The following is a 26,022-nucleotide window of genomic DNA, read 5'->3' on the forward strand; positions in this document are numbered from 1 at the left end:
AAGGCCATTGGCAGAATTAGGTCCTGGGCTCCTAGGCTTTGTAAATTGTGGGCTGGTCTTCTTCTGGGCAGTTAAAAATGCCCTGCCTGAATGATCACAACCACTTCTAGCAGTGCAGAGCACATAAATCCAAATGCTGATTTGCTCATTTGGATTCTGTTTCTGGTTGGGAACACAAGCAGTGATAGATTGGTGCCAGTCTCAGTGCTCAAGTCTCCTGCTTGCATCTTTCCACTGACATCTCAGTGTACCTTGGTCCTATCCAGAACCACCATCCTTCCCTGAGAAAGGGGAGCTGTCTCACACAGAAACATGAGCAACATTAGCACCAAGCACCATTCTGGCACAGCTCTAAAGGCTGTTTATGAATTCACCCCATCCAATCCCATTATGAAGGAGACAAAGATAATTATGAGTACTGTGTTACAGGTGGAGGAATCAAGGCACATGACGATGAAGGTCATGCAGGAAGTCTGCGGCAGAAGCAGGATGCAAAGTCCAGAGTTCAAACCACACAGCTCCTGCCTGCATGGCTAAGGCCATCTCTTTTTACATGAGCAAGGAAGATTGTTGGAGGACTGCTTTGTGTCACCAAGAAGACGACTCAAACTCCAACTCCTCTCACAACTTTCTTTGGGAGGTATTTTCCCTACCCCCAGCACAGAGGGCAAATCAGGCAGAGCAGGGAAGTTATCCCCCATTCCCCACCGAAGCTGAGTGCATGCAGGAATCAGCAAGCAGACATTGGACCAGCACGCGGGCCACAACACACATGGACTGTCTGCTTTGCTTCTTGGATTCTCTGCTGTGCTGTGTTCCTTCTCCCTTAACACAATCAGACATCCTTGTCCCCACTGTAGCTAGTGCTGCTCTGGGAGGAAGGCAAGTGACCTACCGTCCTGACTCGGAAAGCCTTTGGATCTCCCTGGTATTGCTACGGAAGTGACAGTACCATTACTGTGCATCAACATCAGACAACCAGCAGGGAGGCCAGCCCAACATAGCAATTACAGCCCCTATCGTGTACATGACTGTTTGGCGGACACATTTAAGTGTGGTCTCTCAGGACTCCATGGTCAGTCTGTCCTCATGGGGCATCTTCCTTGATGTTTCAGTGCACTGCAGGGCACTGTGGCAAGGAGGACATTAGATGATCTTCCCTGTTGCCCTGATCTCTTCTTGTCATTTGTGATTAGTGCCACTGAAGGTCAAAGGAGCTTTTAGGTGAGAAGAGGGGAATGCCAACTTTCTCAAATCCTTTTCTACAGCTGCTAGGACAAGTTTCCCCCAGAGGCAAAAGGAAGAAAAATCCTGGGCCAAATTCAGGCGAGTACCTTTCTGGTTTCAAGGGGCTTCTCAGCAGCGTGAAGAGTAGTAGTATCTGGCTCCAAACTTCCTCCTGCTCCTGCCCACTCGTGCAAGGCAGGGCTGAAGGAACCAAAAACCCCAAAAGCTCCTCTAGCAAGTTCGTCAAGACCACAAGAGACCATTCTGGCCACCAGAAAGCCAGGGCCTGGGGACCCAGGCGCAGCTTGGTGCTCAGTCCCATAGTCCTGTGTCAGCTGCAGTATCTTGCTTCAGCAGAGACAAGGTCTTGCCGTCCTCGGCTTGCCCAAGGAGGCCCTCATCACTGGAGCCACTCCCAGCTCAAAGTAAGGTGGAAAGTGCTTAGCAGGCCTACAAAAAGCAGGAATAAGATGCTATGAGATGGGTCACCAAGTTATTCTGAGCAAGTGCAAGAAAGCTGCAGAGGGGAAAGCTGGGAGCACTGCTACACTCACCTGGCTTTGATCTTTCTGTCAGGCTGTTGGGAGAAGGCATTCAACACCCAACTTCCCCTGTGCTCACTGGTGCACCACTGACCCTGCTTCACTGGACACCTGGTACAGTGAACATGCTCAGGTGCTTCTCCATGCACAAGTGGGAGCCTCCAAGGACCTCAGCAAAGAGGCAAAGGGCAGAGCGAGGGGCACGGGAAGCCTGAGCTGACAGACACAGCCAGGCCTGCAGAGAGCTTGCACAGGCCTCTCGGGGATGTGCTGGAAGGTTTACACGCTGCGGTCGGCCTGGGCCTGACAGTCGGGGGGTACTGGCAGTTCCTCAATGCTGCGGTGCCCCCACCTCTTCTCCCCCCATAGCAGGTTAATTACAGCAGCTGGAGAAAGAGGTCTCGCTAATTTAGCACACTTTGGTGGCTGCGGACAGGGCCAAGCAGACCGCAGCAGGGACCCTCCGCCCCGGCTCCAGCACGCAGGCTGAGTGCACCAGTTCCCATGGCAACCGTTAACGGTCCGAGCAGTGCAAAACCTCCTGCAGTAACAACGTGCCATGGGAAAATCCACTGAAAATGGGCCCGAGTCCCAGTGCCACAGTAAGAACCCCCTGAGCCACCTCTTCTCTGGGCTGAACCACAGAAGTTATGGCTGATACTAGATAAACTATTTCATTCTGGGGGTGCTCACAGGCTGGAAAAGAGGCCCAGAGCAGTTGCAGGATCTCCTTGGGCATATTCAAAACCCATTTGGAGAAGGTCCTCAGTGATCTGATGTAGTTAGCCCTGCTTTGCGTTGGGTTTGACCAGAGACCCCAGAGGTCTCTTCCCTCATAAATTATTCTGTGATTCTATATCCATATTCACAAACACTTGTGTGCACGCACACATACCAAAGGACCCTGGAGAGATGGGAATGCAGAGTCATGCTCAGGAGTGTGGGTGCCTTTGCAAAGATGAAGGTCTGCGTGGGTTGGTGTGCAGGTGCATGTGTGTGTGTGTTCACGAGCACAGGTGAGCTCACCAGGGAACATGCCAGCTCTGGGAGACAAAAGTCTAAGCTCTGTGCTACAAGGAGATGCGAATGCCCAGTTGTGCAAAAGGCAGCAATTTCCAGGGAGAAAGGGAGGCCCCTTGTGCACGGGACAGAGCCTGCACGTGTGCATTTGGTCAGCATGTGGGAACCAGTCCTGATCTTTAATTTCATTATCCTTCCAATTCCGTAGGCAGCAGGAGCCAATGTTTGCCTTGGCAGCTTGCTCTCCCCCTGCCTCTTCAGGGTATGTACTTTGTAAGGCTGCTGCCCTGCCTCACTGCTAGTTCTCAGCCCCTTAAGCCAAAGCCCCACCAGCATAAGCATTTGCAGTTCTCTCTGCAGTGAACAGGCACTTCTGTTGCTCCTTGCCCAGGGGCCGCTTTAGTCCCGTACCTTCATGTGCTGGTGCTGCCATTTCAATGAGACAGCCTTGACATGCTCTCTGTATTGCTAGCTTCTACTGATCATGTTGCATGGCTCTCATGAATTTGCTGATATTGTCTATCAAACCTGCAGGATGGACACGGGAAAATCTTCTCCACCCCACCCGGCCCAAAGGTTCAAACTGCAGAGGCCACCTCAGAGATTAACAACCGGAGTCCAGCTTCAGCCCCCAACCAAACATTCAGGCCCCCTACTCCACTCCTCAGCATGACTCCCAGCTTTGCCAGCTGCAATATCCTGTAGCGTTCACATGAAGAAACTTTGAGAAATACTGGTCCAGGGTGGCTTCACACCAGCACTTGTACAAAAGAGAGGGGAGGGGAGAATGAGATGCTTTGACCTCTCTACCAAAACTCCTCTAGTCACCTGTGTTCCCTTGTACCATCACAGGCTGTGGATCCTGACAGATGGACCATGGTGAGCCCTTGCTCCTGGCAGCACAGGAGACAGCCTGCCCACAGGGATGCCCTCTGCTCAAGCTCTGCTGGGTCTCTGCATTAATCCTTGTGCCCAACCATCTGAGTTAGTGCTGCAGCATCTCAACCCCTGGTGCATTCCCAGTCTCTCTCTGCTCTGATGCTGCTGCTCTCTGTAATTTTCCATTCCTGTGTCCCTGCATTCCCAAGCCGTCACTGCATCCATGAGTTCTCCCCCTGCTGTAGCCACATTTCAGTACCCCCATCACTGCTCTTAAACTGCCCATATTCCCATCTTGGATCAATACCAATTTCTGCCACTTACTTGCCTACCTTTCAGCAAGCCCTTCTTTGTTCTGCATAGAAATAAAACTGTAACTGTACCTTGCCAGAATTACTTTTTTAAACCTCCCTCCCTCCGCTTCCTCCCTCTATTCTTCTTCCCCTTCTTCTTCAGGAGCAATTTTATGTAATTTGCAACTGTCTGGCTGCAAATGAAAAGAGACACAAAGCGTTTCTGCGAAATATTGAAAAGCTGGCTGCTTTTCCCTCAAATTTCACTTAGCGAGAGGCTTTAACTTGGTGTGTGATCACTGTGTGTCATTAACAACCTCTCAGATTCCTTTCAGAACTCAGTAAAGTGAAGGCACAATCACGAATCAAAGGCATGGGTTATTGAGATATAATATCATTTCACCAAGCCAGGGAGGAGTGTGCCAGGGAGTGGGGAGTAGGTGAAACACTGCACTGCTAAGCTGGCTGGCAACTGAAGAGGACGCTACATTTAGGAAGAAGCATAAAGGCTTGATTCTCTCTCTGCTTTTCAGATCCAAAGATTTTGCCTCTGTTCAGCCTCCATGGCTTGTGTGTCTTTCCCCAAGCCCTGTAGACTGCTCAGGCCACAAAGGGAGCTGGTTTCTGTTTCGTTCCTCAGGCAGATCTGTCTCCATCTCGGCTGAGTCTTTGGAGCCCATCAAACTGCTTTATTGGGACTGAGTCAGACTTAATTGTGCAGTTCCCCAGCCTGTCCGCAGGGTGCAAAACTGGGGAACACGAAACAGGATCCTTGCACACACGCAGGACACAGAAAGTACTGTGAAGGGCAGGGAGGAGGAGTGTGTCAGGCTGCCTAGGAGGTGGTGCTGGGCAGCGAACTGGCCGCGATGCTGGTGCTGTCTATATGCTGCACCACGTGAGTCACCGCGAGCAAGGTGCGATGTGCTTCCTGCTTGTCAGGTGTACCGACTGGGTTAATGGGCAAACCTGTCTTGCTGTGTGCCAGCCCTTTGGCTGTGCTGAGGTTCACAGGGTGCTGTCCACACCTGAGGGCCCACACCACAGTGTGTGGAAACACACAGCCACACGGCAGGGCATTCTTCCTGCTTACCCCAGCTGACAGCAAGGGCATCCTTTTAAGCTCCTTATCAAGCCTGGGTGATCAGACACTTCTGCTAATTCACCAAGAATGCACTTTACCTCTCTGTTCTAGGAAGCTCCATCCTTCCTTCCCCAAAGGAAGATTCGCATATTTGTTACTCCAGACTGCATTGACAGCAATTCCCCAGCTCTGAAGGCAACACAGGTGTTTTAGATAATACAATATACAGCTGACAGTCTTCTTGCTTTACACCCTGAGCACACTAGCCCTTACAAAAGGGGGTGAAAGCCATAAATCTACCTTCAGAAAAAGATGCTAAGACTTACTGTCAAAAAGTAAGCTTTTTTGAGTTTAAATTCTTTAGCTACCATATATCCAACAGCCCTCAATTTAAAAACAAACAAGAATTTTGATCTCCCAAAAGGAGAACTTGCCAGAAATGCCATAAAAGCAAATAGAGACCATGGTGATTCCTACTGACTTATGTGGAAAACTGACAATATAAATATAAAACCTTAGGAAAGGTACACTGCAGGTATGGCCCTGCAGGAACAATGTGGCAGCATTCTTAGATGGGCTGACATGACTAGCATCAGACCTGGAGGGCTTAAGCAATACTTCTGTGGGCACAGGCCTGCCCAGTGACAGACTTGGAACAGAACCCAGAAGTCCTGCTCCAGCTGCCTGATCACAGCCTAAGGACCTATCAGAAACCATATCAAAACATTTCCATAAATCTGTCCTTCCCAAATCTCCAGTCTAGACTAAGAAAGCCATTTGTCTCTATTCAGGTTCATGACCCATTGAGATCAGCCACTGCTCTCTTCATTGAGACCAAGAAAGGAAGATACTTGGGTACTTGTGGCATCTATGGTTGCTTTGCAATACAATGGCAAGTGTAGGATTATCAACAAGATCCTTTCTATGCCAGTTTGATCCCTTGCTGCCTCTAAATATGCTGATGCTTGGTCATGCATTCAGATGACAGCTTGTATCACCCTACGCTGATGTCATACACTCAAACTTTCTTCCTACTATTGCTATGTGCAATAAAGAGATAGTAAATGGGTAAAATGAACAAGAAATTGCTTGTTTACCAGACTACGGCCTGTTTACTGAAATCCCAGTGATGTGGTCCATTACATTCTGTTCTCTGTCCTATGCTAGGGTCCTCATTATATTTCTGGTGAGAGGCTTTGCCACAGAGTTCATCGGAAGATCATCTAGATGTGAATGTACAGAGACGAAATTTCACGGCCTTGTTCCCAAAATAGGGAAACAATCAGTTACCTAGCACTCCTGCCTGTGACTCATTTCCAGAGTATTCTCTGTGATCAGTTGGGTCAGAGGGATGGGTGATACAGACACAAGCAAACCAGGCTAAGAAAACAGGGCTGAAAGCTACCTCAGGTCACCCAGCCCATGTCCATGCCAAGACCAACTCTATGCACATCAGGATGGAGGTCTGTTCCATTCTGGTAGTAACCATCTCTAAATGACCACTAAAATGACCAAAGAGAGAGAATCCTGCCTTCTTGGTCATTGAGAGACTTTCCAAAAGAGAAACTAAATGTGATGAAGTGGTGTATTGCCAGACTGAAAACAGACAGCTACAAATGCAGCACAGCTCATCTTCATCTTAATCCTGAAGCTTAATTACACCACACTGCTCATTAACTGTCTCCAGACAAACATGTTTGAAAGCACTCAGCTAGCACAGGCTTCTTACTGTTCCCAAGGAGCTTCTTACACCTCCCTTAACGTAAAAGCCTTTAAATCAACACATCACAGATAAATTGCTGCTTTAAATACTACTCCATGCAGCACTCTATAATCACTAAGAGCACAAACAGTAGAGAACATGGCAAAACATGCAACAAATTCCCGATGTAGAACTGCAGCAAAACTGAGATTGCCTTGAATCCACCTAGCCTCACGTGAATAACCTTTCAGAGTCCCTCTACAGGTACTAGGTAGAGATATGTCTGTCTTCTCCATTGTGTTACAGCACTATACCATGACTCATCACAACTGTTCCTCCATCACGACTTGTTCTTATAGACTCTGACAATTCTGCCCTGGACCAACACACACAGAAGATTACATTGCTTTAGCCTGTAAGGCTGACCTTCTCCCCTCACACAAAATTAATTCAAACAGTATTTGAACACCTCAATGTCTGCACTCTTCCCCCTTGCTGCCCTGAGATAACCTGAAACAGTAAAGAGCCTTTTAAGCGGTAATTAAGTTACGTGACTTTTCAGCCCTCAAATGCCAACACAGGCCCATGCAAAAAGGAAGCACAGGTAAGCAGGTACGGAAAAAGATGCGTGCATGTGGAGGTCTTGAGGGGAGCTGGGAGACGTGAGGGAAGCTATTTGGACCTGCATAGGTTAAAGAGGAAATGTTATGGTTAAGAATTCCTAACCCTTCTCCAGAGACCCCTGGTTTACATTAATTATTCTGTTGCCTTGAGCACTCAGGGCTTCCTGTGAGCTTCTGTCTATAAGTACCCAGCTCCTCTGCCTACTCACCTCCAAATGAATCCTTCCAACATGCTTGATCAACCCCCTCAGCGCAGCAAGGGAACTGTCCAGTCAAAGCTCTTGAATCATACCAAAATGGGAATGGCAACAATTCAGAACTCCTTTCAACTCACCAGCAGGTCCCACAGAGGCAGAGGACTTACCTATGAGGAGGGACCTGTTCCACAGTGCCTGGTCTCCTGTGATGCCTACTGCACTTTGCTCCCAACACCAGCTGTGGAGTGAGCAGGACCCAGCAACAGACCACAGCTAGTTCAGCAGTCTTGGTCTCACCTGTATAACCCATTTCTCTTCCAAACAATGGGATGTGGCAAGTGTATTGTTTCTCTTCTGAGAAGCTGATCCAACTCAGCCACTGTACTCAAAGTCATTTTGTGTCCTGCACAGAGCCACCCAACAAATTGTCCAGGCACCCTGCAGAGCGATGGCAGACTAGGAGCAGATGCACCAGGAAGTTCTGCACACCTGGAGGAAAAGGGTTTGGTACCTTGTCTTGTCTCCTGCCAGCTTTCCAGCATGCCCACTGTGCAGGCTGGGCCCACACACTTCACCCCAAAGCCCACAGCTCCCTAGTGACAGGGACAGATACGTGAAGATGTCATGTCACACCAAAGAGACCAAAGAGCAGCACAGAAATTGGCTTGGCTGGACTTACACAGGGCAGCCTTGGCAAGGTGAAGAAAAGAGCAGCAGCTCTGTGAAGAGCTGTGCTTTGGCTCCCACATCCCTGTTCTAACCCCAAACCCACACTTCTCTTTCACAAGAAGGAAAATTAATCTAAGCCACTTCTCACCCTCACTCCCTCCCCTGACAATCCCCCATCCGCTTGCCCGTGGTATGAGCTCCATGCACAATTCACTGGGACTTACCCCTGGCAAAGTCTTCTGTTCATGCAGTGCTGTCTGGGCTTTGATGGCAGAGTCTCTGGCACAGTACGTGAGGAATGCGCAACCTGCAGCGGATACAGCAAGAGTCAAGTTAGACATGCAACTGCAGACGCACATCGACACAATGTTCCTCTTTGGTAGCAGCAGGGGACTGAAGTACAAGAACTACAGATGCTGCCCCGTTCCAGCAGACCTCTGTCCCAATGTTTCTGCTCAGGTACAGAGGAAGCGCCTAGGCCAGCCCTTGTGCGAGACCTGACTTTTTTACGGGAGGGGCAGAGGGGGAGGCTTGCTAATTAAAGGTGCAAATGTTACGTAATTTTGATGTGTTGAATACTCTAGGGAAAAAGACAAAGAAACAACATTAAAGGACTTGCATGCCCCATCCAGGGTCTGTTGAAGTCATGGAAAAGGGTCCCAGTGAATCAACTAGGTTTGAAACAGGTGTTGAACAAGGTGAGAAACAACAGAAGAGCAAAACGCAGGCTAACGTTGCCTGTGGGAGAAACAGCCCAAAACACAAGGATCAGAGGAGATACAAGGACCAGTATGATTATTGATACCCAAAAAAAAAAAAAAAGGCAAGGAACGAGGAAAACCATATGGAATTTTAGGCTCATATGAAAGTTCCATGGTCCAGATCCACGGAATCATGGAAAGCTACAGAAGGAGAGGCCTGGCTTTCTGTGCCATACATACACCCGTACCATGTGCACAAACACAAACAAATAGATACATGCATGACAAGGGAAATACAGAGAACAGCAAAGCATAATGCATTCTGCAAGGGCCAACTTAAGAAGCAAGATAAAAAGCACGCGGAAAAGGCCAGATCCTTACATTCTTAGTCAAGATTTGACTCAACATCTTTGCCTAATACTGGAGCCAAGGGAGGAGGGGAGGAATTGTAGCCCCTCCAGGAAGAAGAGGGATCATCTTTGGGTGTTCTGACGCTAAGAATAATCAAATGAAACCAAGCAAAGGAAAAATTTGGCTGGTTATCAAGAAACATTTCCTAGCAGAGAGAGATTTATTAGACTGTGGAATGATCTCCCCAGGGAAGTGCCTGGAGCTCTGTCACTTGAGTTGTTTCAGATGAGGATGGGCAAAGCACTAGAGAACGACTCAAACATTAGAATGCATCTGACTCCCTCACTCATCCCCCTCCTGTTCGCAGTGGCATTTCACATCCTAAGCAAAGACAGGACAATGTCCCTTCAGCTTGCTGCTAAATGTCCATGTCTATATTGTTGTGCTGGGGCTGCAGATGCATTGTTATGGCCCAAATAGAGAGGCCTGTTCTTTTGCCCCCACCTTCTCGTGCCTGGCTTGGGGTACTCCAAAGCCGCTTCAGCTCTCCGTGGTTCCAAAGTCGGATGCAGGACAGGGGCTGTCCGGATCTCTCCCCTCTGCCCCAGAGTGACTCCATGGTAGGCAACACTTTTAGGCCACATGGAAGCCAGCTGCTCAGGACAATCCCAACCCACAGCAACAAGATTATGCTGTTCTTTTATCCCAACTCCAATAAGTCGCTGCAGCTAAGCAAATCACATCTGTCCTCATAGCTCTTCCTAGGGAAAGAAAAACCTCCACAAACAGCACACAAGTATTAGATAGGTAATTAGAGCTCCTTATTGCCCAGGTTTTGAATGGAGAATGCTGCACCAAGGCCAGATGTGGGAACACCAGAAAATTTAACAAATGCAGTGAGGCCAGGAAGCATGCAGGTAACCTTCGCTTCTCATGGCAAAGGCAGCTAGCGCTACTGCGTAGGGGAAGCACACCTTTGCTTTCGCTCTCCCCTCGAGACTGCTAGGATGCCAAGCATCAGGAAAAGCCTCAAAAGCACCTGTATAACTAGAGAGTCCAAACCCTATTTCTAACAGATTTGGAGGCCTGGTCACCAAAGTCCCAAATGCAGATGCTTGCCTGATTCCACCTGCTGCTCCAGTCCGCTACTTTGCAAGTCACACGAGACCCATTCTAAGATAATCAGGCTCAGGTTTAGCACACAAAACTCTGAAGTCAGGAGTTGGGAAAAAGCAATTTATTCCACCGAGCGCTTCAATGCACTGGTACCACGTCCACATGCAATGAAGACACCATCCTTGCCTCAGGAGAATTAGCCATCAAACCTATGAAAACTAAGGACAGGAGAGGAATAAGTCTACATGAAGCTACCTGTTGAGTTAAGCACTCAAACCCAGTCCCTGAGTCCCAATTCCAGTACTCAAGAACATCAAAACTGAGGTAATGCACACTGGCAGGCTCAAAAACCTCAGCCCATGGGAGGACAAGGATAAAATAAGGATTGGACAAAGGTGCACCATTTAGTGGGGATAAAGGAGAGACACTTCTCACACAGGGAGAGTTATTTTGCAAGGTACTGACATCATGCCAGATCAGATATTTGTAAAGCCCAGCAACACCCACATGCACCAAAAAAGTGCCATGAATCCCCTCCCTAGAGCCCTCTGGTCCTTCTCTTCCCTACAGCAAAGGCAGCCCAAAATACTGTTCATCTTTTAGGTGCTTGGGTATCTGTACCAAAAGGTAGCAGCCTCTGGAGACAGAAGCATCCTGCAGCTATGGAGCCTGAAGATGCCTCACGCAAACCTCCTGCTTCACTCCCAGGGCAATCCTTGCTGCTGCTGTGCTTTTCAAGGATGTGGATATTTGCTCAACAGGAGCCAGCTTGTACTCCCTCCCTTCACTCAAGCGTGGAACAGCATTTGGGCAGCCTCTAAGAACAGGCTGTGTCTGGGCTGGAGTGGGACAAGCAAGCCTATGGGCACAGGACAGCCCTGTCCACTGCTTCGTCCCTGAGCTCTCCATGTCTCCAAGCTTTCAGGACATTCAGCTCATTCATTTAATCTCATTCCTGCTTCCCAAATGGCAGAAATGTGGGAGACTGTACTGGCTGTGGAAAGGAGGCAGCTAAAGAGGTCAGCTACGTCCTTTGGAAAACATGATTACTGCCCTCCACAGCCAGATGTTCTGGAGGTAGGACGCAGGAGTCAATTCTATTCTCTTTGCAAAGTCCTGGTCAGAAATACAGAAAGGGGTTTTGCAGAAACACTACACTCTAAGCCTAATTGTGTAAACAACTATTTGGGAAAAAGAATCTTCCTTCCTGAAGAGACATTATCTCTTGCAAACTAACTCTTCAGCTACTCCTTAGGATGCAGCAAGTAAGTGAAGCACCCGGCATTTTCCACAGCCTCCCCTTGTCCCCTGCCTTTGCCCAGGTGCCTGAAGCTTACAGAAGTACCAGAAGCTCAAGGAAGGCCACACTTTCCCAGCTAGGAAGGGTTTCCATGCTGTGACAGGACCCTGCTTACCATATCTTTCATGGGTTCTTCAGGCTCCTAAAACTTTGAGCCTGACAGAATCACCCAGGGATCCACCCAGCAGTAAGGAGATGTCCACAGAGGTGCAAAGGGGCCCGTCACTCTCACTAGGTTTTCTCACTTCCACATTTCCTGCTTTAGTTAACGGCAAACTCAGGTCGACAGGCTTATGCCCCTTTGGGCACTTTTAACACCAAGCCAGTTATGCCTGCTGAGACATGGGCTATGGTGTTAAGAAGTGCTCAGGGTGTTAAAAAGTGTCGGCCTTGAAGGTCCCAGGCACCCAGCCAACCAGGTGGTGTTGATGATGCAGTCTCAGAACAGGGAAGCGTAACAGCACCCAGAGCACTGTCTATAAAATCAGGCTGTTACAAGTCCTAAACGGGGGAACTTGGAGCTGTTGCTGGACAGCGAGAGCCATGACCCCGGCGGCCAGGGACGCCTTCACCATCGCCTGCTTCCTCCAAGGACTGAGTGGCTCACCTTCTTTTATATGACTTTCAAGCCTAGATTATGATTGTTATATTGATACATCAAACCATGTATTAAAATCTGACCCGATCTGCAGGGGGCCCAGGTGACAAGAAATCGTAAGTGAAGTTGTATTATAAATTCTGTAATATGCTACTTACACATTGTACTATAGTGATTCTGCTTGTAGAAATCCTGTGCCATTCTGATCATAAATTCTGCGCTATACTAATCATAAAATTCTGTTAAGAAAATAAAGCTTTAAGTGTAACTATGACTTAGTGCCATCATCATTCTGCCAAGGATCCCTAAAAGAACCTGCATGTCCCCTTAGTGTCGGGTGACACCACCCTACTCCCACTGGCTCCAGGAGGGTTTCCAGCTCCCTGTAACCAGAACCCAGCCTAGTTCCACTTGCAAGATACTGCAGCAAAAAAAAAAAATATATTCTGTGCCTGATCCTCCATACAACCCACACATTGACTCTGGGATTTACAGTCCCTTCAGATCCTAAACATTACTCCAGACATCAGCAGTCTAAAGCCTTGAGCAAGAAAAGGCTGTCAGTTTGCAGAAGAGAAGGGTCTCTAGATTCAGCTTAGCATTAGAAATCACATCAAATACTTCAGCAGGGGAAGCATCGAGTCAGCAGGGAGCTTATCTACAAGCCTGCAGAAGCTGAGTCAAAACTCAGCTGCCAGTGAGGCAAGTTAGGCTGAGGTTGTTATTGCCCCCCTTGCCCTTTGAAAAAGCCACCCATCTGTCCACACACTGTACGCTTCTCCATACACCCTGCGAGAGGGCTGCTCCTGTCCCTGCCATGCCCCTGCAGTTCAATTCAGTATCTCACGCTCCAGAATCTCTCCACTTTCCCTACCACGGGCAGTGCTAGGAAACCCATCCAGGAGAGTGGAGTTGACACTTGTGGAGGAACTGCCTTCTGCCCAATCCTGGAACACAAGGCCAAAAATTTCCACTTGACTCTCCCTGCTAGGTCTCTTCTGACCCATTCCTGTTTAAAAGCCTCCCTGCTCTTCCCATGAAAATATTAGCTCTAAGACAAACACTGCCATTAACATGCAAATGTATCTGTGATTAACATAAACAGAAAAACTGCCTCATGAATAATATTAGGAGGCTGGAACAGCATCAACTACCAGTAGTCAGGTTGCTGAGACATGAATAGTCAGGCACTAACAGAACCATTTCGTACCAGTGCTCATGTTTCTAGCAGGCCCGTAAGATCCTCCTCTGCCTCCAGTGAATTCATCATTTCTCAGCACCTGTACAAGACAGGCCTAGCCAGCTCTTGGGCTCTCGGACTCTGCAGCCCAATTCACACCCTCCTGTCCCTGGCAGGCCTTTTCCACCCTTCTTTGCTCCCTGGGGGCAGACACAGCTGCTCAGCTCTGTGTCGAGCTGCAAGGATTGCGAGAGAGGCTGCTGGGCTTTACCAGCAGTGCTGGCTTCTCACACAACTGCTTCTCCCCATTTAGGGAAAGAAAGGGAAAAAGCAGATGGAAGCCGCACGTGAGCTGTCAACTGGATCTCCCTGCAGATCAGGGGACATGGGGAGAGAAAACTGAATCTGCTCTAACAACTGCCCCAGAAAGATTATGGCTTCTGTATGGCACAGGAATGAGTGCACAGTTACCCAGATTTACCAAAGCCTTCCCCTGATCAGGGGCCGTGAAGCCCTGGCCAGCTCCTGTGACAGTGTTTCAGGCTGCTGTGACTTCTGGGCCAGGCCTGGCACCCTCCAGGCTGATACTAACGGGAGCGGCGGCTCCTCGCCAGGTTGGCCTTCTTGCATGAAGCCTAAGCCAATGCAGTCAGACCTGATAAGATGGGAGGGGAAGGCTGGGGTCAGGGTTGGCTGGATTGTGGGTCTCATTTCTTCACTGCATGCTAACCCCCCCCCACATCCTTGTGGTGGAATGACTTCTTTGGAGAGGTATATTGCCTATTCCCAAACGAGGTTGAGAGTCTACATGTAAACCCATGCCACCAGGAAAGGAATCCCAACCTTTCACTTTGTACAAAACGGGGCGGGAGCAGAGGAAACTGAAGATCTGTGAAAAAAGCCTGTACAACAGCCACCAGAAGAACCAGCACATCTCAACGGCCTTTTCTGGACAGAACAGAGCACCAATAACCCCTGACCAACACCTGCATCCGCTCAAAAATGTGAAAACCAAAGGGATATATTTATTTTGCTGTAGGACTCCTGCATTTAGCAGCAAGTTAACGTCACACAGATCTGGCTAATACCAGTGCTGCCCCCTCTAATTTCCATATCTAAGTGACAGATCCCTAGAATCTGCCTCCTGGCTGGAACCTGACCTCAGACCACACAGTCTATATTTAATATATCAACTGAAATGAAATGTGCAATTGCCTCTTGCCTCAGGCCCGTTCTCCTCTCTGGGTTTGAAACCTGGCAACTCACTGTCAGATGGTAGCACGTTTGGACTCACTCCCTTGCACACACAGACACATAAGCACATGGCATTTTGGTTCTGAAGTCCCAACGAGACATACTTCTTCAGCTAAATTCAAGCCAGCCCAGCTCCCACAGGCTTCAATGAGGAAGTGTTTTTCTTTTGTGCTGGGGTTAGATTTGGTGCTTTGTTTGAAAATAAACTTATTTTTCTGTTGTCCCCTTCCCTCTCTGTTCAGTCTAGAATGGTTCAAGTTGCCACGGCACTCACACTTTTTCTTACCTCTCCCGGTAAATCTGAAACCAGAGGCATCAGGACTGAATGCAACTCACACTCCCTCCAGCAGGCACCAACCCAGGACCCCATCACAAACCGTTTTAGGGCACAGAGGCCCAGGCTGAGCACTGGCAGCTTTCAAGGTACTTGCTGTGGGTTCCCTGCAGGCTTGCTCTACATGTGCCAGGGAGCAGTGCTGCAATCACTCTCTCAGATCGCAGAGCAAACGGGCTCCCATTCACGGCTGGAGCTGTGGAGATCACAAGATCACGAACACCTGCTGGGGGTGGGCTAGAACCGCTCCACAGAAGGGAGCCGACATCCCGAACGCCACGGCTTTTCAAAATACAGCTTTCCAATACAACAATAAGCGCAGCTAAACAAGCCCCCTCAAACTTTTTAGCATCCGCTAAAGGTCTTTCAGCGAAGAAAGACCCCTCATCTATCCCAATCTGTCATCAAGAAGGCCCCTCATCTATCCCAAACGCCACTGGCAACAGCAGATTTGCGGCCGATATTCTTTGTTGCGCGGATTTTGAACCGTAGCGCGCTACTGCTGCCTGGGAGGAGGTCTGAGACCGCAGGGAGGATGGCTGGCCGCTCACCGCGGGCCCCCGCTTCAGCCCCAGCTGCGCGACCTGCAGCAGCCTCAGTCTGCCCCACTCTGCACATCGGCGCTTTTCTCGCAGCACCCCACGCCCCGGCGCCAGACCCCGGGCTACCAACGGGGTGCCGGGAGCGGGGCAGGAGGGCTGCGCGGGCGCGGCCGGGCTTCGCGGGGCTCTGGCGCGGGGACGCCGACCCCCGCCCGTGGGCGCCGCGGATGCAGACCCTTTCCCGGGCCGCCGATCAGGGGCTGCGAGCCCCCGCCGGGGCGGCAGAGGCAGCACGTCGCGGTAGGTCACGCGTGGACCGACCCGAGGGCGAGGGGGGACGGTGGGACCCGCCGGCCTTTGTGCGCGCCCCGGGGAGCGGGCCGGGCCGTGCGGTGGGGGCCGGGCTCACCCTTGTGCATGCCGGTGTAGCGGTCCTTGAGCACGGTGAGCTCGTAGATCTTGCCGAACTGCTCGAAGAGCGGCTTGAGGTCCTTCTCCTCCAGGTTGCGCGGGATCTGCCCCACGAAGAGCTTGATGGCATCCAGGTCCTTCATGCTGTCGGGCTGCGCGGGGGGCTCCGCGCCGCCGCTGCTGCTCATGGGGGAGGCTCGGCGCGGCGGCTGCGGCGCTGGCGGGAGCGGCGGCGGCTGCCTCCTCACCTCGCCCTCGGTGAGTCTGGCCATGCCCCGCGCCCGGCGCGGCTGCGGGCGGACGGGGGAGGCAGCGCAGCTGGAAACGGCCCCGCCGCCAGCGCCGCCGCCGCGGCGCCACAAAGAACCGCTTCGCAGCGCCCCCTGCGGGCGGCTGCGCGGGGCCAAGGCGGGGCGCGGAGGCCCGAGGGCGGGGCGGGGTGCCCCGAGGGAGGGGCGCGGGGACCAGGGAGGGACGGAGGAGAATCACAGAATCACTACGGTTGAAAAAGACCTGTAAGATCATCAAGTCCAACCTGGGGAAAAAAAAAAAAAAAAAAAAACACACAAAAAAACCCAAAAACCCACCACACAACAACAACAAGCCACAACCCACCCAACACCACACAGCACCATGTCCATCAAGCCACATCCCACAATGCCACATCCACACGCTCCTTGAATACCTCCAGGGAGGGTGACTCTACCACCTCCCTGGGCAGCCTATTCCAATGTTTCACTACTCTCTCAGTAAAGAACTTTTTCCCAATATCTAGCCTGAACCTCCCCTGGCGCAACTTGAGGCCATTTCCTCTAGTCCTGTCACTAGTCACTTGGGAGAAGAGACCAGCACCCACCTCTCTGCAACCCCCTTTCAGGTAGTTGTAGAGAGCGATAAGGTCTCCCCTCAGCCTCCTCTTCTCCAGGCTAAACAACCCCAGCTCCCTCAGCCGCTCCTCATCAGACTTGTGCTCCAGACCCCTCACCAGCTTCGTCGCCCTTCTCTGGACACGCTCCAGCACCTCAACGTCTTTCTTGTAGTGAGGGGTCCAAAACTGAACACAGTATTCGAGGTGCGGCCTTACCAGAGCCGAGTACAGAGGCATGATCACCTCCCTGCTCCTGCTGGCCACACCATTTCTGATACAAGCCAGGATGCCGTTGGCCTTCTTGGCCACCTGGGCACACTGCTGGCTCATATTCAGCCGGCTGTCGATCAACACCCCCAGGTCCTTTTCTGCGGGGGAGCTTTCCAGCCACTCGTCCCCAAGCCTGTAGCATTGCCTGGGGTTGTTGTGGCCCCCAGAAGAGGGGCGCAGGGACGGGGGAAAAGGTGGGGACGGGGCGGGCCCAAGAGAGGGCCCCCTTGGCGAGCAGAGCCACGAAAGCGCTTGCAGCCATGGGCAAGGAGGCAAGGCAGCTTGGCCTGCCTCCCGAGGGCCGAGGAGGGGACACAACGCCCGTCTTTGCCGGGCAAGAGAAGAGGCACGTTTTTAGGGCCCAAGTTCTGGAAACGCTGAGGCCTTGGGAGCAAGGGGGGGAAGAGCTCTGAGCACCCACGAATAGGCTCCGCGTGCTCAGCAGGGGTGGGAGGTATTATTTGAAGGACCTGGTACGTATCTCAGAAGGACAAATTGTCATCAGTTGTCAGGAAATTGGGCATTAGAGCTTCTTCCACAGTAAGAGCTTGCTCTTGTACTGCTAACAAAAGACAAGGTGGAGTGCCCGTCTACATCCGTATCAGAAATCAGTGTTTGACCCCTTTTTCTCGGTGCTTCAGCACCAGGGTCTGGAGGAACAGAAATTATTTAAAGCAGAAAATTTCTAACACAGCCCTCCCCCAAAGTGAAGAAACTGTGACAGGGCGGTGAGCACAGCCACAAGCACCGATCCTGGAGGGGGCTTAGCTGCACTGGGAGGTGATACAGAGCCCCAGGTCTACAACCCTGGCCAGGTGTCTCCGCCCCAAGTCCCCTTTCTTCTGAAAAGCTCAGCTCCCTCCTAACTGTGGCTTGGCAGATGTGTTTCCAGCTAGGTCCCATTCAGACTGTGCCAGACGGTTGGAAGCTGGTCACGTATCCACATTGAAGCATCCACTATTGCTACCAGGGTCAGAACTCCTCACGTGAGGATGTGGATTGGTCTCCCACCAGCTTCCCCAGTTCTGACAGACGACATGAGGCAGCAGGGGATGTCAGTGCTCTGAGCAGCACCGTCCTGGCCCAGGCTGTCTCATCTCTCTGCTCCACCTCTGTTATGCCAGGGTGATATTGAAGCACAGCACACCCAAAGCTCATGCTCCACAAGGAGCAGCTGCCTTCAGCAGCGCGGCTGCAAGGACACAGCCCAGCCCAGCTCTGCGGCCCACGGCCACACACTGCTTGCATATCCCACAGGGCACTTCCTCTGCAGCATGCACAGCTCTTGTCATCGCACCACACATTTTAGCCTGTCATCCTGCCCCAGTGTCCCTGAAGATGAATGGACTTCTGTACCCTTGTGCTGAGAGGAGGGAGGGGATGTGTTTGCTGGATTGTTTGCAGAGATAGCTTTGGCAGAGCCAGGTGATCAGCTCTCCTCAGCATGCCAGGCCTGAGGCTTTATAAAGGACTGTGGTGCAGGCACAACCTGGCCTCTCTTCCCCTTGCTTAGTCTCTCCACTAGGAGCTTTCTGTCATCTCCCACTACTCTTGCCCTGGATCCTGCAGATGGAGGCAGTGAGTGGAGGAGGGGACCCTGCTATCCAACACACATACCCAGTGCAACAACAGCTCCATGCTCCCACACAGCAGCCCAATTCAGCAGACTGCCCTCTTGCCTGCTCCCCATGTCCCATCCTCCTTCCCGCCCTCACCCCACATACTAGCTCACACCGCTCACCTCCCAGAGCACTGGCTCGAATACTACCCTGATCTGTTATTCTTGATTTTACCCAGAAAGGTAGTGGGCTGATTCCAGGCCCCTGCAACAGGAGACACTTGTAGCAGGTTTCAATGCTGATAGCTGTGCAGGAAAGGTTAGGAAAAAGGGTGTGGGTTATCAGGGGAAGAAGAGGGGTCCCAATCCTATGGAGCAGAGGGAGGAACTGCAAGTACTGTTCATGTATGAGCACCCACCTGGCTCCCAGGCTAAGTCACAGCAAGAATGACAGATGACCCTGCAGAACCAGAGGCACATGCTGGCCCTCAGCAGGAAAGCACCATGTATTCCTTCCTCTTCTCCCTTGTGCTCAGCAGAGAATCTCAACCTTTCTCCAAGCTACAGTTCTGTACCCTTCTTTCTCCAGCCCTGGCTAGTGTCCCCACCTGTGTGTGGAGCTGCCAGGACATGTACTCAGGGCCAGCAGGTGCAAGAGCCTGGAATTTGCACCCAGGCTTTTCACTGAAATGGACTCACAGAGGCCCTCAGCTTTTTGCAGGCTAGCCTGAACCCAGGGGCCATTGCAAGGTGTCTCAAGACTCTTGCTGTAGAGCTTCCTTGTGTTTGAGGGTGGTACTGCTCCTAAAATTCACCCTGAAAAAACAGAAGTCCTCACACTGGTCAAACTTTCTGTTTACATCTCTTGTAGAGACTGCCAGGGTTCTGCCATCTATTCGGAAGCCACAGATGCATCAGCTGGGAAGCCTATGACAAGTCAATCTGTTCTAATTTTTAACAGCTGCAAACAGATAAGGCAATCTTAAAAACAAGAGACCATTATCACAACAGCAGCAAACCTCACCTTGGATGAATCATGGCTAAGCAAGTAATGTTCTCAAGTACCTTTCCATGTCTAGCCTGCCTTTTCATGTCAGCTGCTGCAGCACAAGCTGTTCTAGGCTTATGTTACAGCTTGAGGGACCCAGAGCCTCAGGTAGAAAATGTCTACTTAGGAGGAAATCTTTCCTCCTGGATATCCAGTATCTTTTGGAGTCTGTGAATGGACCTACTATAATCACCCCGACTGCAGTAGAGAAGAAAACAGACATGAAAATACTGCTGGTATATGAAAAATAGAAAAGCTGTCAATCAGCACCTGGAAAGAGTTTACAGAGCCAGACAGAGAATTATATACTAGAGTAACAAGATTAAGGGGTAGATAAAAGATAGTCATAGCACCAAGAGAGAGTGAAAAAGGGAAATGACAGGTCACCTTTGCAGATGAAGAAACATGTTGCATCTGTCACTGAGGAGGCTGCAAGGGAGAGCTAGAAGGGGCACAGCAAAGCTCAGATGCATGATTCCCAGAGGATGAAGGAACAGATTCTGCCCAAACCTGAGACTCTGCTTCAAAAAAGAACTGTTAAAAGAAAACCACATTGTGTGCCCAGAAGTTTCTCTTCTGCAGAGAGACATTTGCTAGTGAAAAAAACCCAGGGTGTTTTCTGTAAACACATCTATACTTTCCTGGCTTCTTGGGGCATATAAGTGTTTTGATTTAGACAGAGGCAGCTTAAGATAAAAGGTGAAGAGGTGCAGTCCAGCGGCCCAAATTTGAGAAGGGCTCAAACTAAGGGCGCAGGAACAGCAAGATACATTTTGCATTAGGAGTGCCTGCCCTTTCCTTCCAGCTCCTAAAGGCATCAAGGAATGGAGAAAATACAAGCTGGAGCTCTGAATTTCCACATCACCTAGGAGACAGCACTCAAGGCAGGAAATCCTCACAACAGCCCAGAAAAAAAAGGGGGGGGGGGGGGGAAGTATCTTCCAAGGATCCTTCAAAACAATCTGCCTTCCCTTACCTATTTGCTCCCCAGACAGAAGAGCCAAAGGACTAATTAAGACAGTCCTGGCAGAAAATATCCAAGCAACAATATAGTATCTCAAGAAGATAAAAGTTCATTCCTGTAATGTGATTTTTGCTGGTCTGGAGCAAAGGGTTCTGCAGAGAAAACTGCCCCAAAACAGCCAGATTAACAGCTTAAGAGAAAAACACCCTCTCTGTGTAGAAAAGATTACAACTTGCTATAAGCTTTCATCCTCCCTTATTTACCAAGACCTTGTGGTTTACCCTTCATTGGTTATCTGTTATCCCAACCAATTTAAGATTAGGGTTTTTTTTAGTATTTTAACTTTGGAACAAACCAAAAATTAATTAAGTTTTAAGGCTTGTGGATTTTATGACCAGAAGTTGTCTATAACAGTGGGTAGATTAGAAATGCACATCAAAGATTCCAGATACCTTTCTGATGAAGAGCATCTGTTCTTCGCTGATTAAAAAAAAAAAGCACCTTGTTGCCTGTTACACAAAAATTTGGGGCTGTTTGCAAACTGTTTCTTCCAACGCTTGAAAGAAAGCTAGTCAGAAAACAATGGAACATGGCCCTCCTTTCCCAATTAAGGGAGGCCACTCATCAGCTCTAGAACCATGCAATATTCATTCAGTTGAGCTGATCAAGTTCGGTTTGGACCTGTTTTTAATCAAAGACATTAAGCTCTGCTGATTTGATCTGGCTTCTCCCTCTGCCCCCCAAACACTCCTGGAGCATGGATCATGGACAGAGGTGGTTGTTTCTGTCACATGCTTTAATCTGGGTAACCCAGGGCTGGGACAAAATAAAAAGACTGAGCATCCCTAGCATCTTCGGTTCATACCTACATCATCTGCTTCTCTATCATCTCTTTCTTTTTTGTAAGTAAGTTCTTTATCTTCCCATTACCTTTAGTCTCTGAACACTGTAGTAAGACATTATGTAATAAATATTCCATGGGATTAAGTTTACAGCATGAGCAACCTGGCTTTGAGACATAGTCTAGTATCCTCATGCTCTCTCTCACTTAGTTGAGAGAAAGTAATGTGACACTTGAATAGAGAATAGCTGAACACAGGATTAGAGGAGAATGCCTCAGTCATTAAGTCTACTACTCCCCACCCCTGCCCCAAGCAACTACAGCACTGAGCCCTTCAAAATTTTTTTAAGAGACAGTTTTATGAAAAAAATTTTTTTTTTTTTCCTATCCCTAGTGAAATGTCAACCCAGCAGTTACAAATTCAGCATTTAGGAAAGCCTAGTTTCAATTCGCTGCTCCACCCCACATCTTCCATACAACCCTGAGCGGTTACAGCCCCAGCACCTCTATAGAGCAAGGGCTTTAGTACCTCCTCCTTCACCAAGGTGTTGCAAGTGTCAGATATATTTAAGAGCATGAAGCATTCAGATACTATGGAAACCAGGGCAACAGAAAAACCAAAAATAGATGGAAGACACAAACTGTTGAAAAGTCTAGAAAACTCTTGCTGAGGAAGGCTGTGCTTGCTGCAGCTGATCCCAGAGTGGGATCCATTTAGAGCTCAAGCATAAAAAATATCCTCTCTTCACTCTTTCCATACCTTGTAATTTTTCTCTGCCACAGGGAGAGGAATATTCTTTTTTCTCCTTAGGCCTTTAATTTCCCCTCTATTTAATAGGCCTCCTAATTACCAGTTCCTTTGAATGATTTGCATTCTCGCTTGCCCTTCCCCCATGACCTGGAGTAGATCACTGTCTGACTGCTTCTGTATAGCAGGATTATTGGGAACATATAATGAGAATAAACACTGCAGAGCACTCCCCTTCTGAAAGAGAAATCCAACAGCGACCTACAAAGAAGGGTGCACCGTAGTGATTCTGTGATTCTGTGTGCTTGAAACAATGAGTTGAGGTACCAGCCTGTGAAACACCATGCCTCTCCTTTTTATAATGCAAACACATTTATTGTGCATATCCACCCTCTACAGACAGACCAGTTGCTAAAGGATAATAATCCCTTTCTTCACTCAAAAAACCCCCACAAAACCCAAAAAACACTAAACAACCCTCACCAACACAGAAAGTACTTGAAATAGCCTGAATGACATGTGGAGGAAACACAGAAGATGCCAACATGAGGTATACAAACCATCTTACTCAACAATCAACCAACTGGAAGACAGTAACAGATGTAGAGCAGTTAAAACTCTCCACAAGGTAGACTGAAGCCATCCACCCCTGGAAAGCCAGGTTGGGGTCACGTCCCTCACCAGCACAGACCTCAAGTCTGCTTGAGACCAGAGGTGCTGAAGTCTCACTGCACAGTACTGGCTCTAGTTCCAGATGCTCATTACAAGCTACTTCTTGAAAATAGAGGAATCCATGGTCTTTTCAGCATGACCACCACCACCTCAGTGAGGAAACCCCAGCAAGGTGAGGGGAAGGCTCTAGATGAGAATCCTTGGCTTTACAGTTGTCTTTGCACTTAAGGGAAAGGAAACAGAGCGAAGGTGTCCAAGATTCTTCATCTTACAATTTCTTGACTGCAGCATCAATCTCAGGAATGATCTCCTTCAGCTGGTTCCACTGTTCTGCAGACAGGGCAATCCCTAGAAACAGCAGAAGGAGAGGTTTCGGAGGATTCAAGGGGTAAGCATCAAACAGCACACCAGATCCGCTCCTACAGACTAGCTACAGAAGGGAAAGTTGGAATCTGAGGCAGGGGCACAGACCAGAAACAGCAGTAGCCCTCGAAGCATGGCAGTTGTGCCAGCACCTTAGCACCCATATCAAGAAGTACCATATGAGAATATAAGCTCGAATTGCCTTTCAAGAGTCCCACAGCCCTTCATAGCCTATTCCCTAATACAAATTCCCACCCACATGAGCTGGGAAGAAATTCTAGGAGAACCTTACTCCACATAGCAGTTAGGACACCATCCTTTCAACTGCCCAAAGGGAATAATGCCAACTCTAGCTCTATTTAAAAGAAAAAAACCCACAAAACTGCTGCTAACAAGAAATCAGTAGTGTGGCTTAAACACTAGAGAAGAACTGGCTTCTTTTTAGATGCAGCAGAGATAAGGTCTTGATGTCCTGTCCCTCTCCCTTACAAAACAAACACGGGAGTGGAATTGCTGTGTGGGTTCCAGCCAGATGTTGTCAACTTGTTCCTTTTGGCTTTGTTAAGAATCACATTAAAGAACTAGGGCCCAAGCTTTATTAAATTCTCTAGCTAAAGGTTAGGGGGCAAGAACTCTTGAGAAAAACAGCAAAGGCAGTATTTAAATGAAAAAACATTTCTTCATGATCTGTTTTAACTGACAGATCTTCTGTCTTGCATTGTGGGTGTGCTTTTTCCAGCCTGGAAGGAGTCCACAATGCTCGTTTCCCTCTTTGTCCCCAATGGCACAGAAAAGCTTGAGGGCTTTGCTTCCCATTTTCATTACAGGGTACACAGTTCCCTCTAAGTGAGTTAACTTATACTTGTAACTTCTCTGAAGGAAATTAATTTCTGGAGGGAAAACCATACTTAGTGGTTATGAAGCAAACCAAGCTGAAACAAATTCATCTGCCCTGACACAAAAAATCTGTAGCAAGGACCAAAAGGTTCCTCAAGAAACCCCACATTAACTGAATCTTTGCTGGGCACAACACACAGAATAGGTGAAAAGAGCCCAGGGCCTGTGAACTATGAGGCAAGCTGGCAAGTCACTGTCAAAGTCCCAAAGCAAAAGGCCTAAGCTGAGTGGCGACTCATCAGCTGAAGAGCTCTGGAGAAAAACATGTCTTCCCTTCTCTAGCTGCCTTTCCTTGCATCATCTACTCAGGTAGTGCCGCTGTGATGGGCCACCCAAGTCATGCCACTTTATCACATTATCAGATACCTTGCTGAAAGAATAAGGAACACCTAACACAGCAGCACTGGAGTGTCTTGGTGGGGATCCAGAAGGGTTTTAACCTTCCTGTCCCCGCCTAGATAGGGAAGGATGGATTTACTTCTGGGAGGCTCTCCCTGCCAAGCATAGCTCCACCAGTACAGATGAGGGGCAAACACACAAAATGCCACCTTTTTGCCCTAGGCATCACCAGTACCAAAACACAAGTTTTTCAGCTAGCAGTAGGACACAAGGAAGCAACATCAGAGCCAGTGTTTTCATCCTCCCCTCCTCCACCTTGCAGCTCTGCCCCTGCCAACAGCCAGAGAAAGGCCTAGTGATCAGAGGTGGAAGCAGAGTCCTGCACAACAGCTTCCTGCACTGCTTCTCAAAGGGGTCCTGCCGAGTTCCGGCTCTCACTGGAGGCTCACACTCACTCATTCTTTGTGCTTTTCCTCAGTTGTTGCCACCCAGGCTGAGAAAGTGCTAAACCCTCCCGTGTGGTTTGCTCAGCTCCCCAGTCCCTCAGCACGGCATGCACAGCTCTCCCTACCACCAAGGGAGACCGGCTAAGCCAGAGCTGGAGAGCCAGCAGCCGAGGTGAAGAGGCCAGCATGGCCCCCGCCTGCCACCTAGCAAATGCAGTTGTACCTTTCCTCCCCGGTTTCATGCCGCCCTCCTTGTCAGCGTAGAACTCTCTGATGTCCACGAGGACCTTCCCCTTGAAGCAAGACACTCTGACATAACGCATCTTCCCAATCTGCAGTGACACAGAGCCTGCATTAAACCCAGCCCTGCAACAAGCTGCTCCTCAGCCCATAGGCCTGTTGAGTCACCCAACATGCCGGAGGACTAGTGAAGGAGCAGCAGGCAGCCCAGGCAGCCAGCTTGGCTACAAAAAAGCTCTGCTACAAGTAGAGGAGGTAAAAGGGAGACCTGTATAACGAGAAGGAGGAAGACACATTCCCAGAGTGGATCCCTGCCTTCCATACCTGGAACATGCCCTCCTCTTCACTACCTTGTCCCACAGGTTTTTCTGTCACCTTTGAAGGTTTGGCCTCTGTTTTCAGCCTTTTCTCTGACTTAGAAGACATTTCTTTCTTTCTTTTCTAGAAAGAGAGATCACCAGTTTGAACAGCCTGGTCTGAGGAGCCACAGCCCCTCTCCTGGGCCATACCTGAGCCTCCACAGCACACCAGTTTTGTGGTCCATGAACGAAGCGCACATGCCACTGGGTGCACTGCAACTGCCAGGTGCCTCTGCAGCCGGCGGGGGAGAGAAGGGGCGCCGCCGGGCCCCTGCCCCGCGGTGCGGGCGGGAAAGGCGTGTCACCTGCCGTCAGGACGGACACCCGACCGGGGAGCTCTGCTGGCGGCTCTCCCTCCTCCCCGGGGTGGCAGTACCTTCCCCTCT

General features: G+C 49.7%; 1 protein-coding gene across 3 annotated transcripts in view; it reads right to left on the reverse strand.

Moving 5' to 3' along the window:
- The window catches only part of CELF5 (CUGBP Elav-like family member 5), a 39,854-nt gene extending 23,559 nt beyond the window's left edge, over positions 1-16,295 (reverse strand). For all 3 annotated transcript variants that reach the window (XM_059831686.1, XM_059831685.1, XM_059831697.1), the window contains exons 1-2: positions 16,022-16,295; positions 8,461-8,543 (exon numbers count right to left, since the gene is read on the reverse strand). In XM_059831686.1, the coding sequence (XP_059687669.1) occupies positions 8,461-8,543; positions 16,022-16,295 (357 nt within the window). The remainder of the gene's footprint in view (positions 1-8,460; positions 8,544-16,021) is intronic.
- Between the last annotated feature and the right edge of the window lie 9,727 nt (positions 16,296-26,022).

Source organism: Gavia stellata, chromosome 32, assembly GCF_030936135.1.
Source record: "Gavia stellata isolate bGavSte3 chromosome 32, bGavSte3.hap2, whole genome shotgun sequence".
Lineage (NCBI taxonomy): Eukaryota > Metazoa > Chordata > Aves > Gaviiformes > Gaviidae > Gavia > Gavia stellata.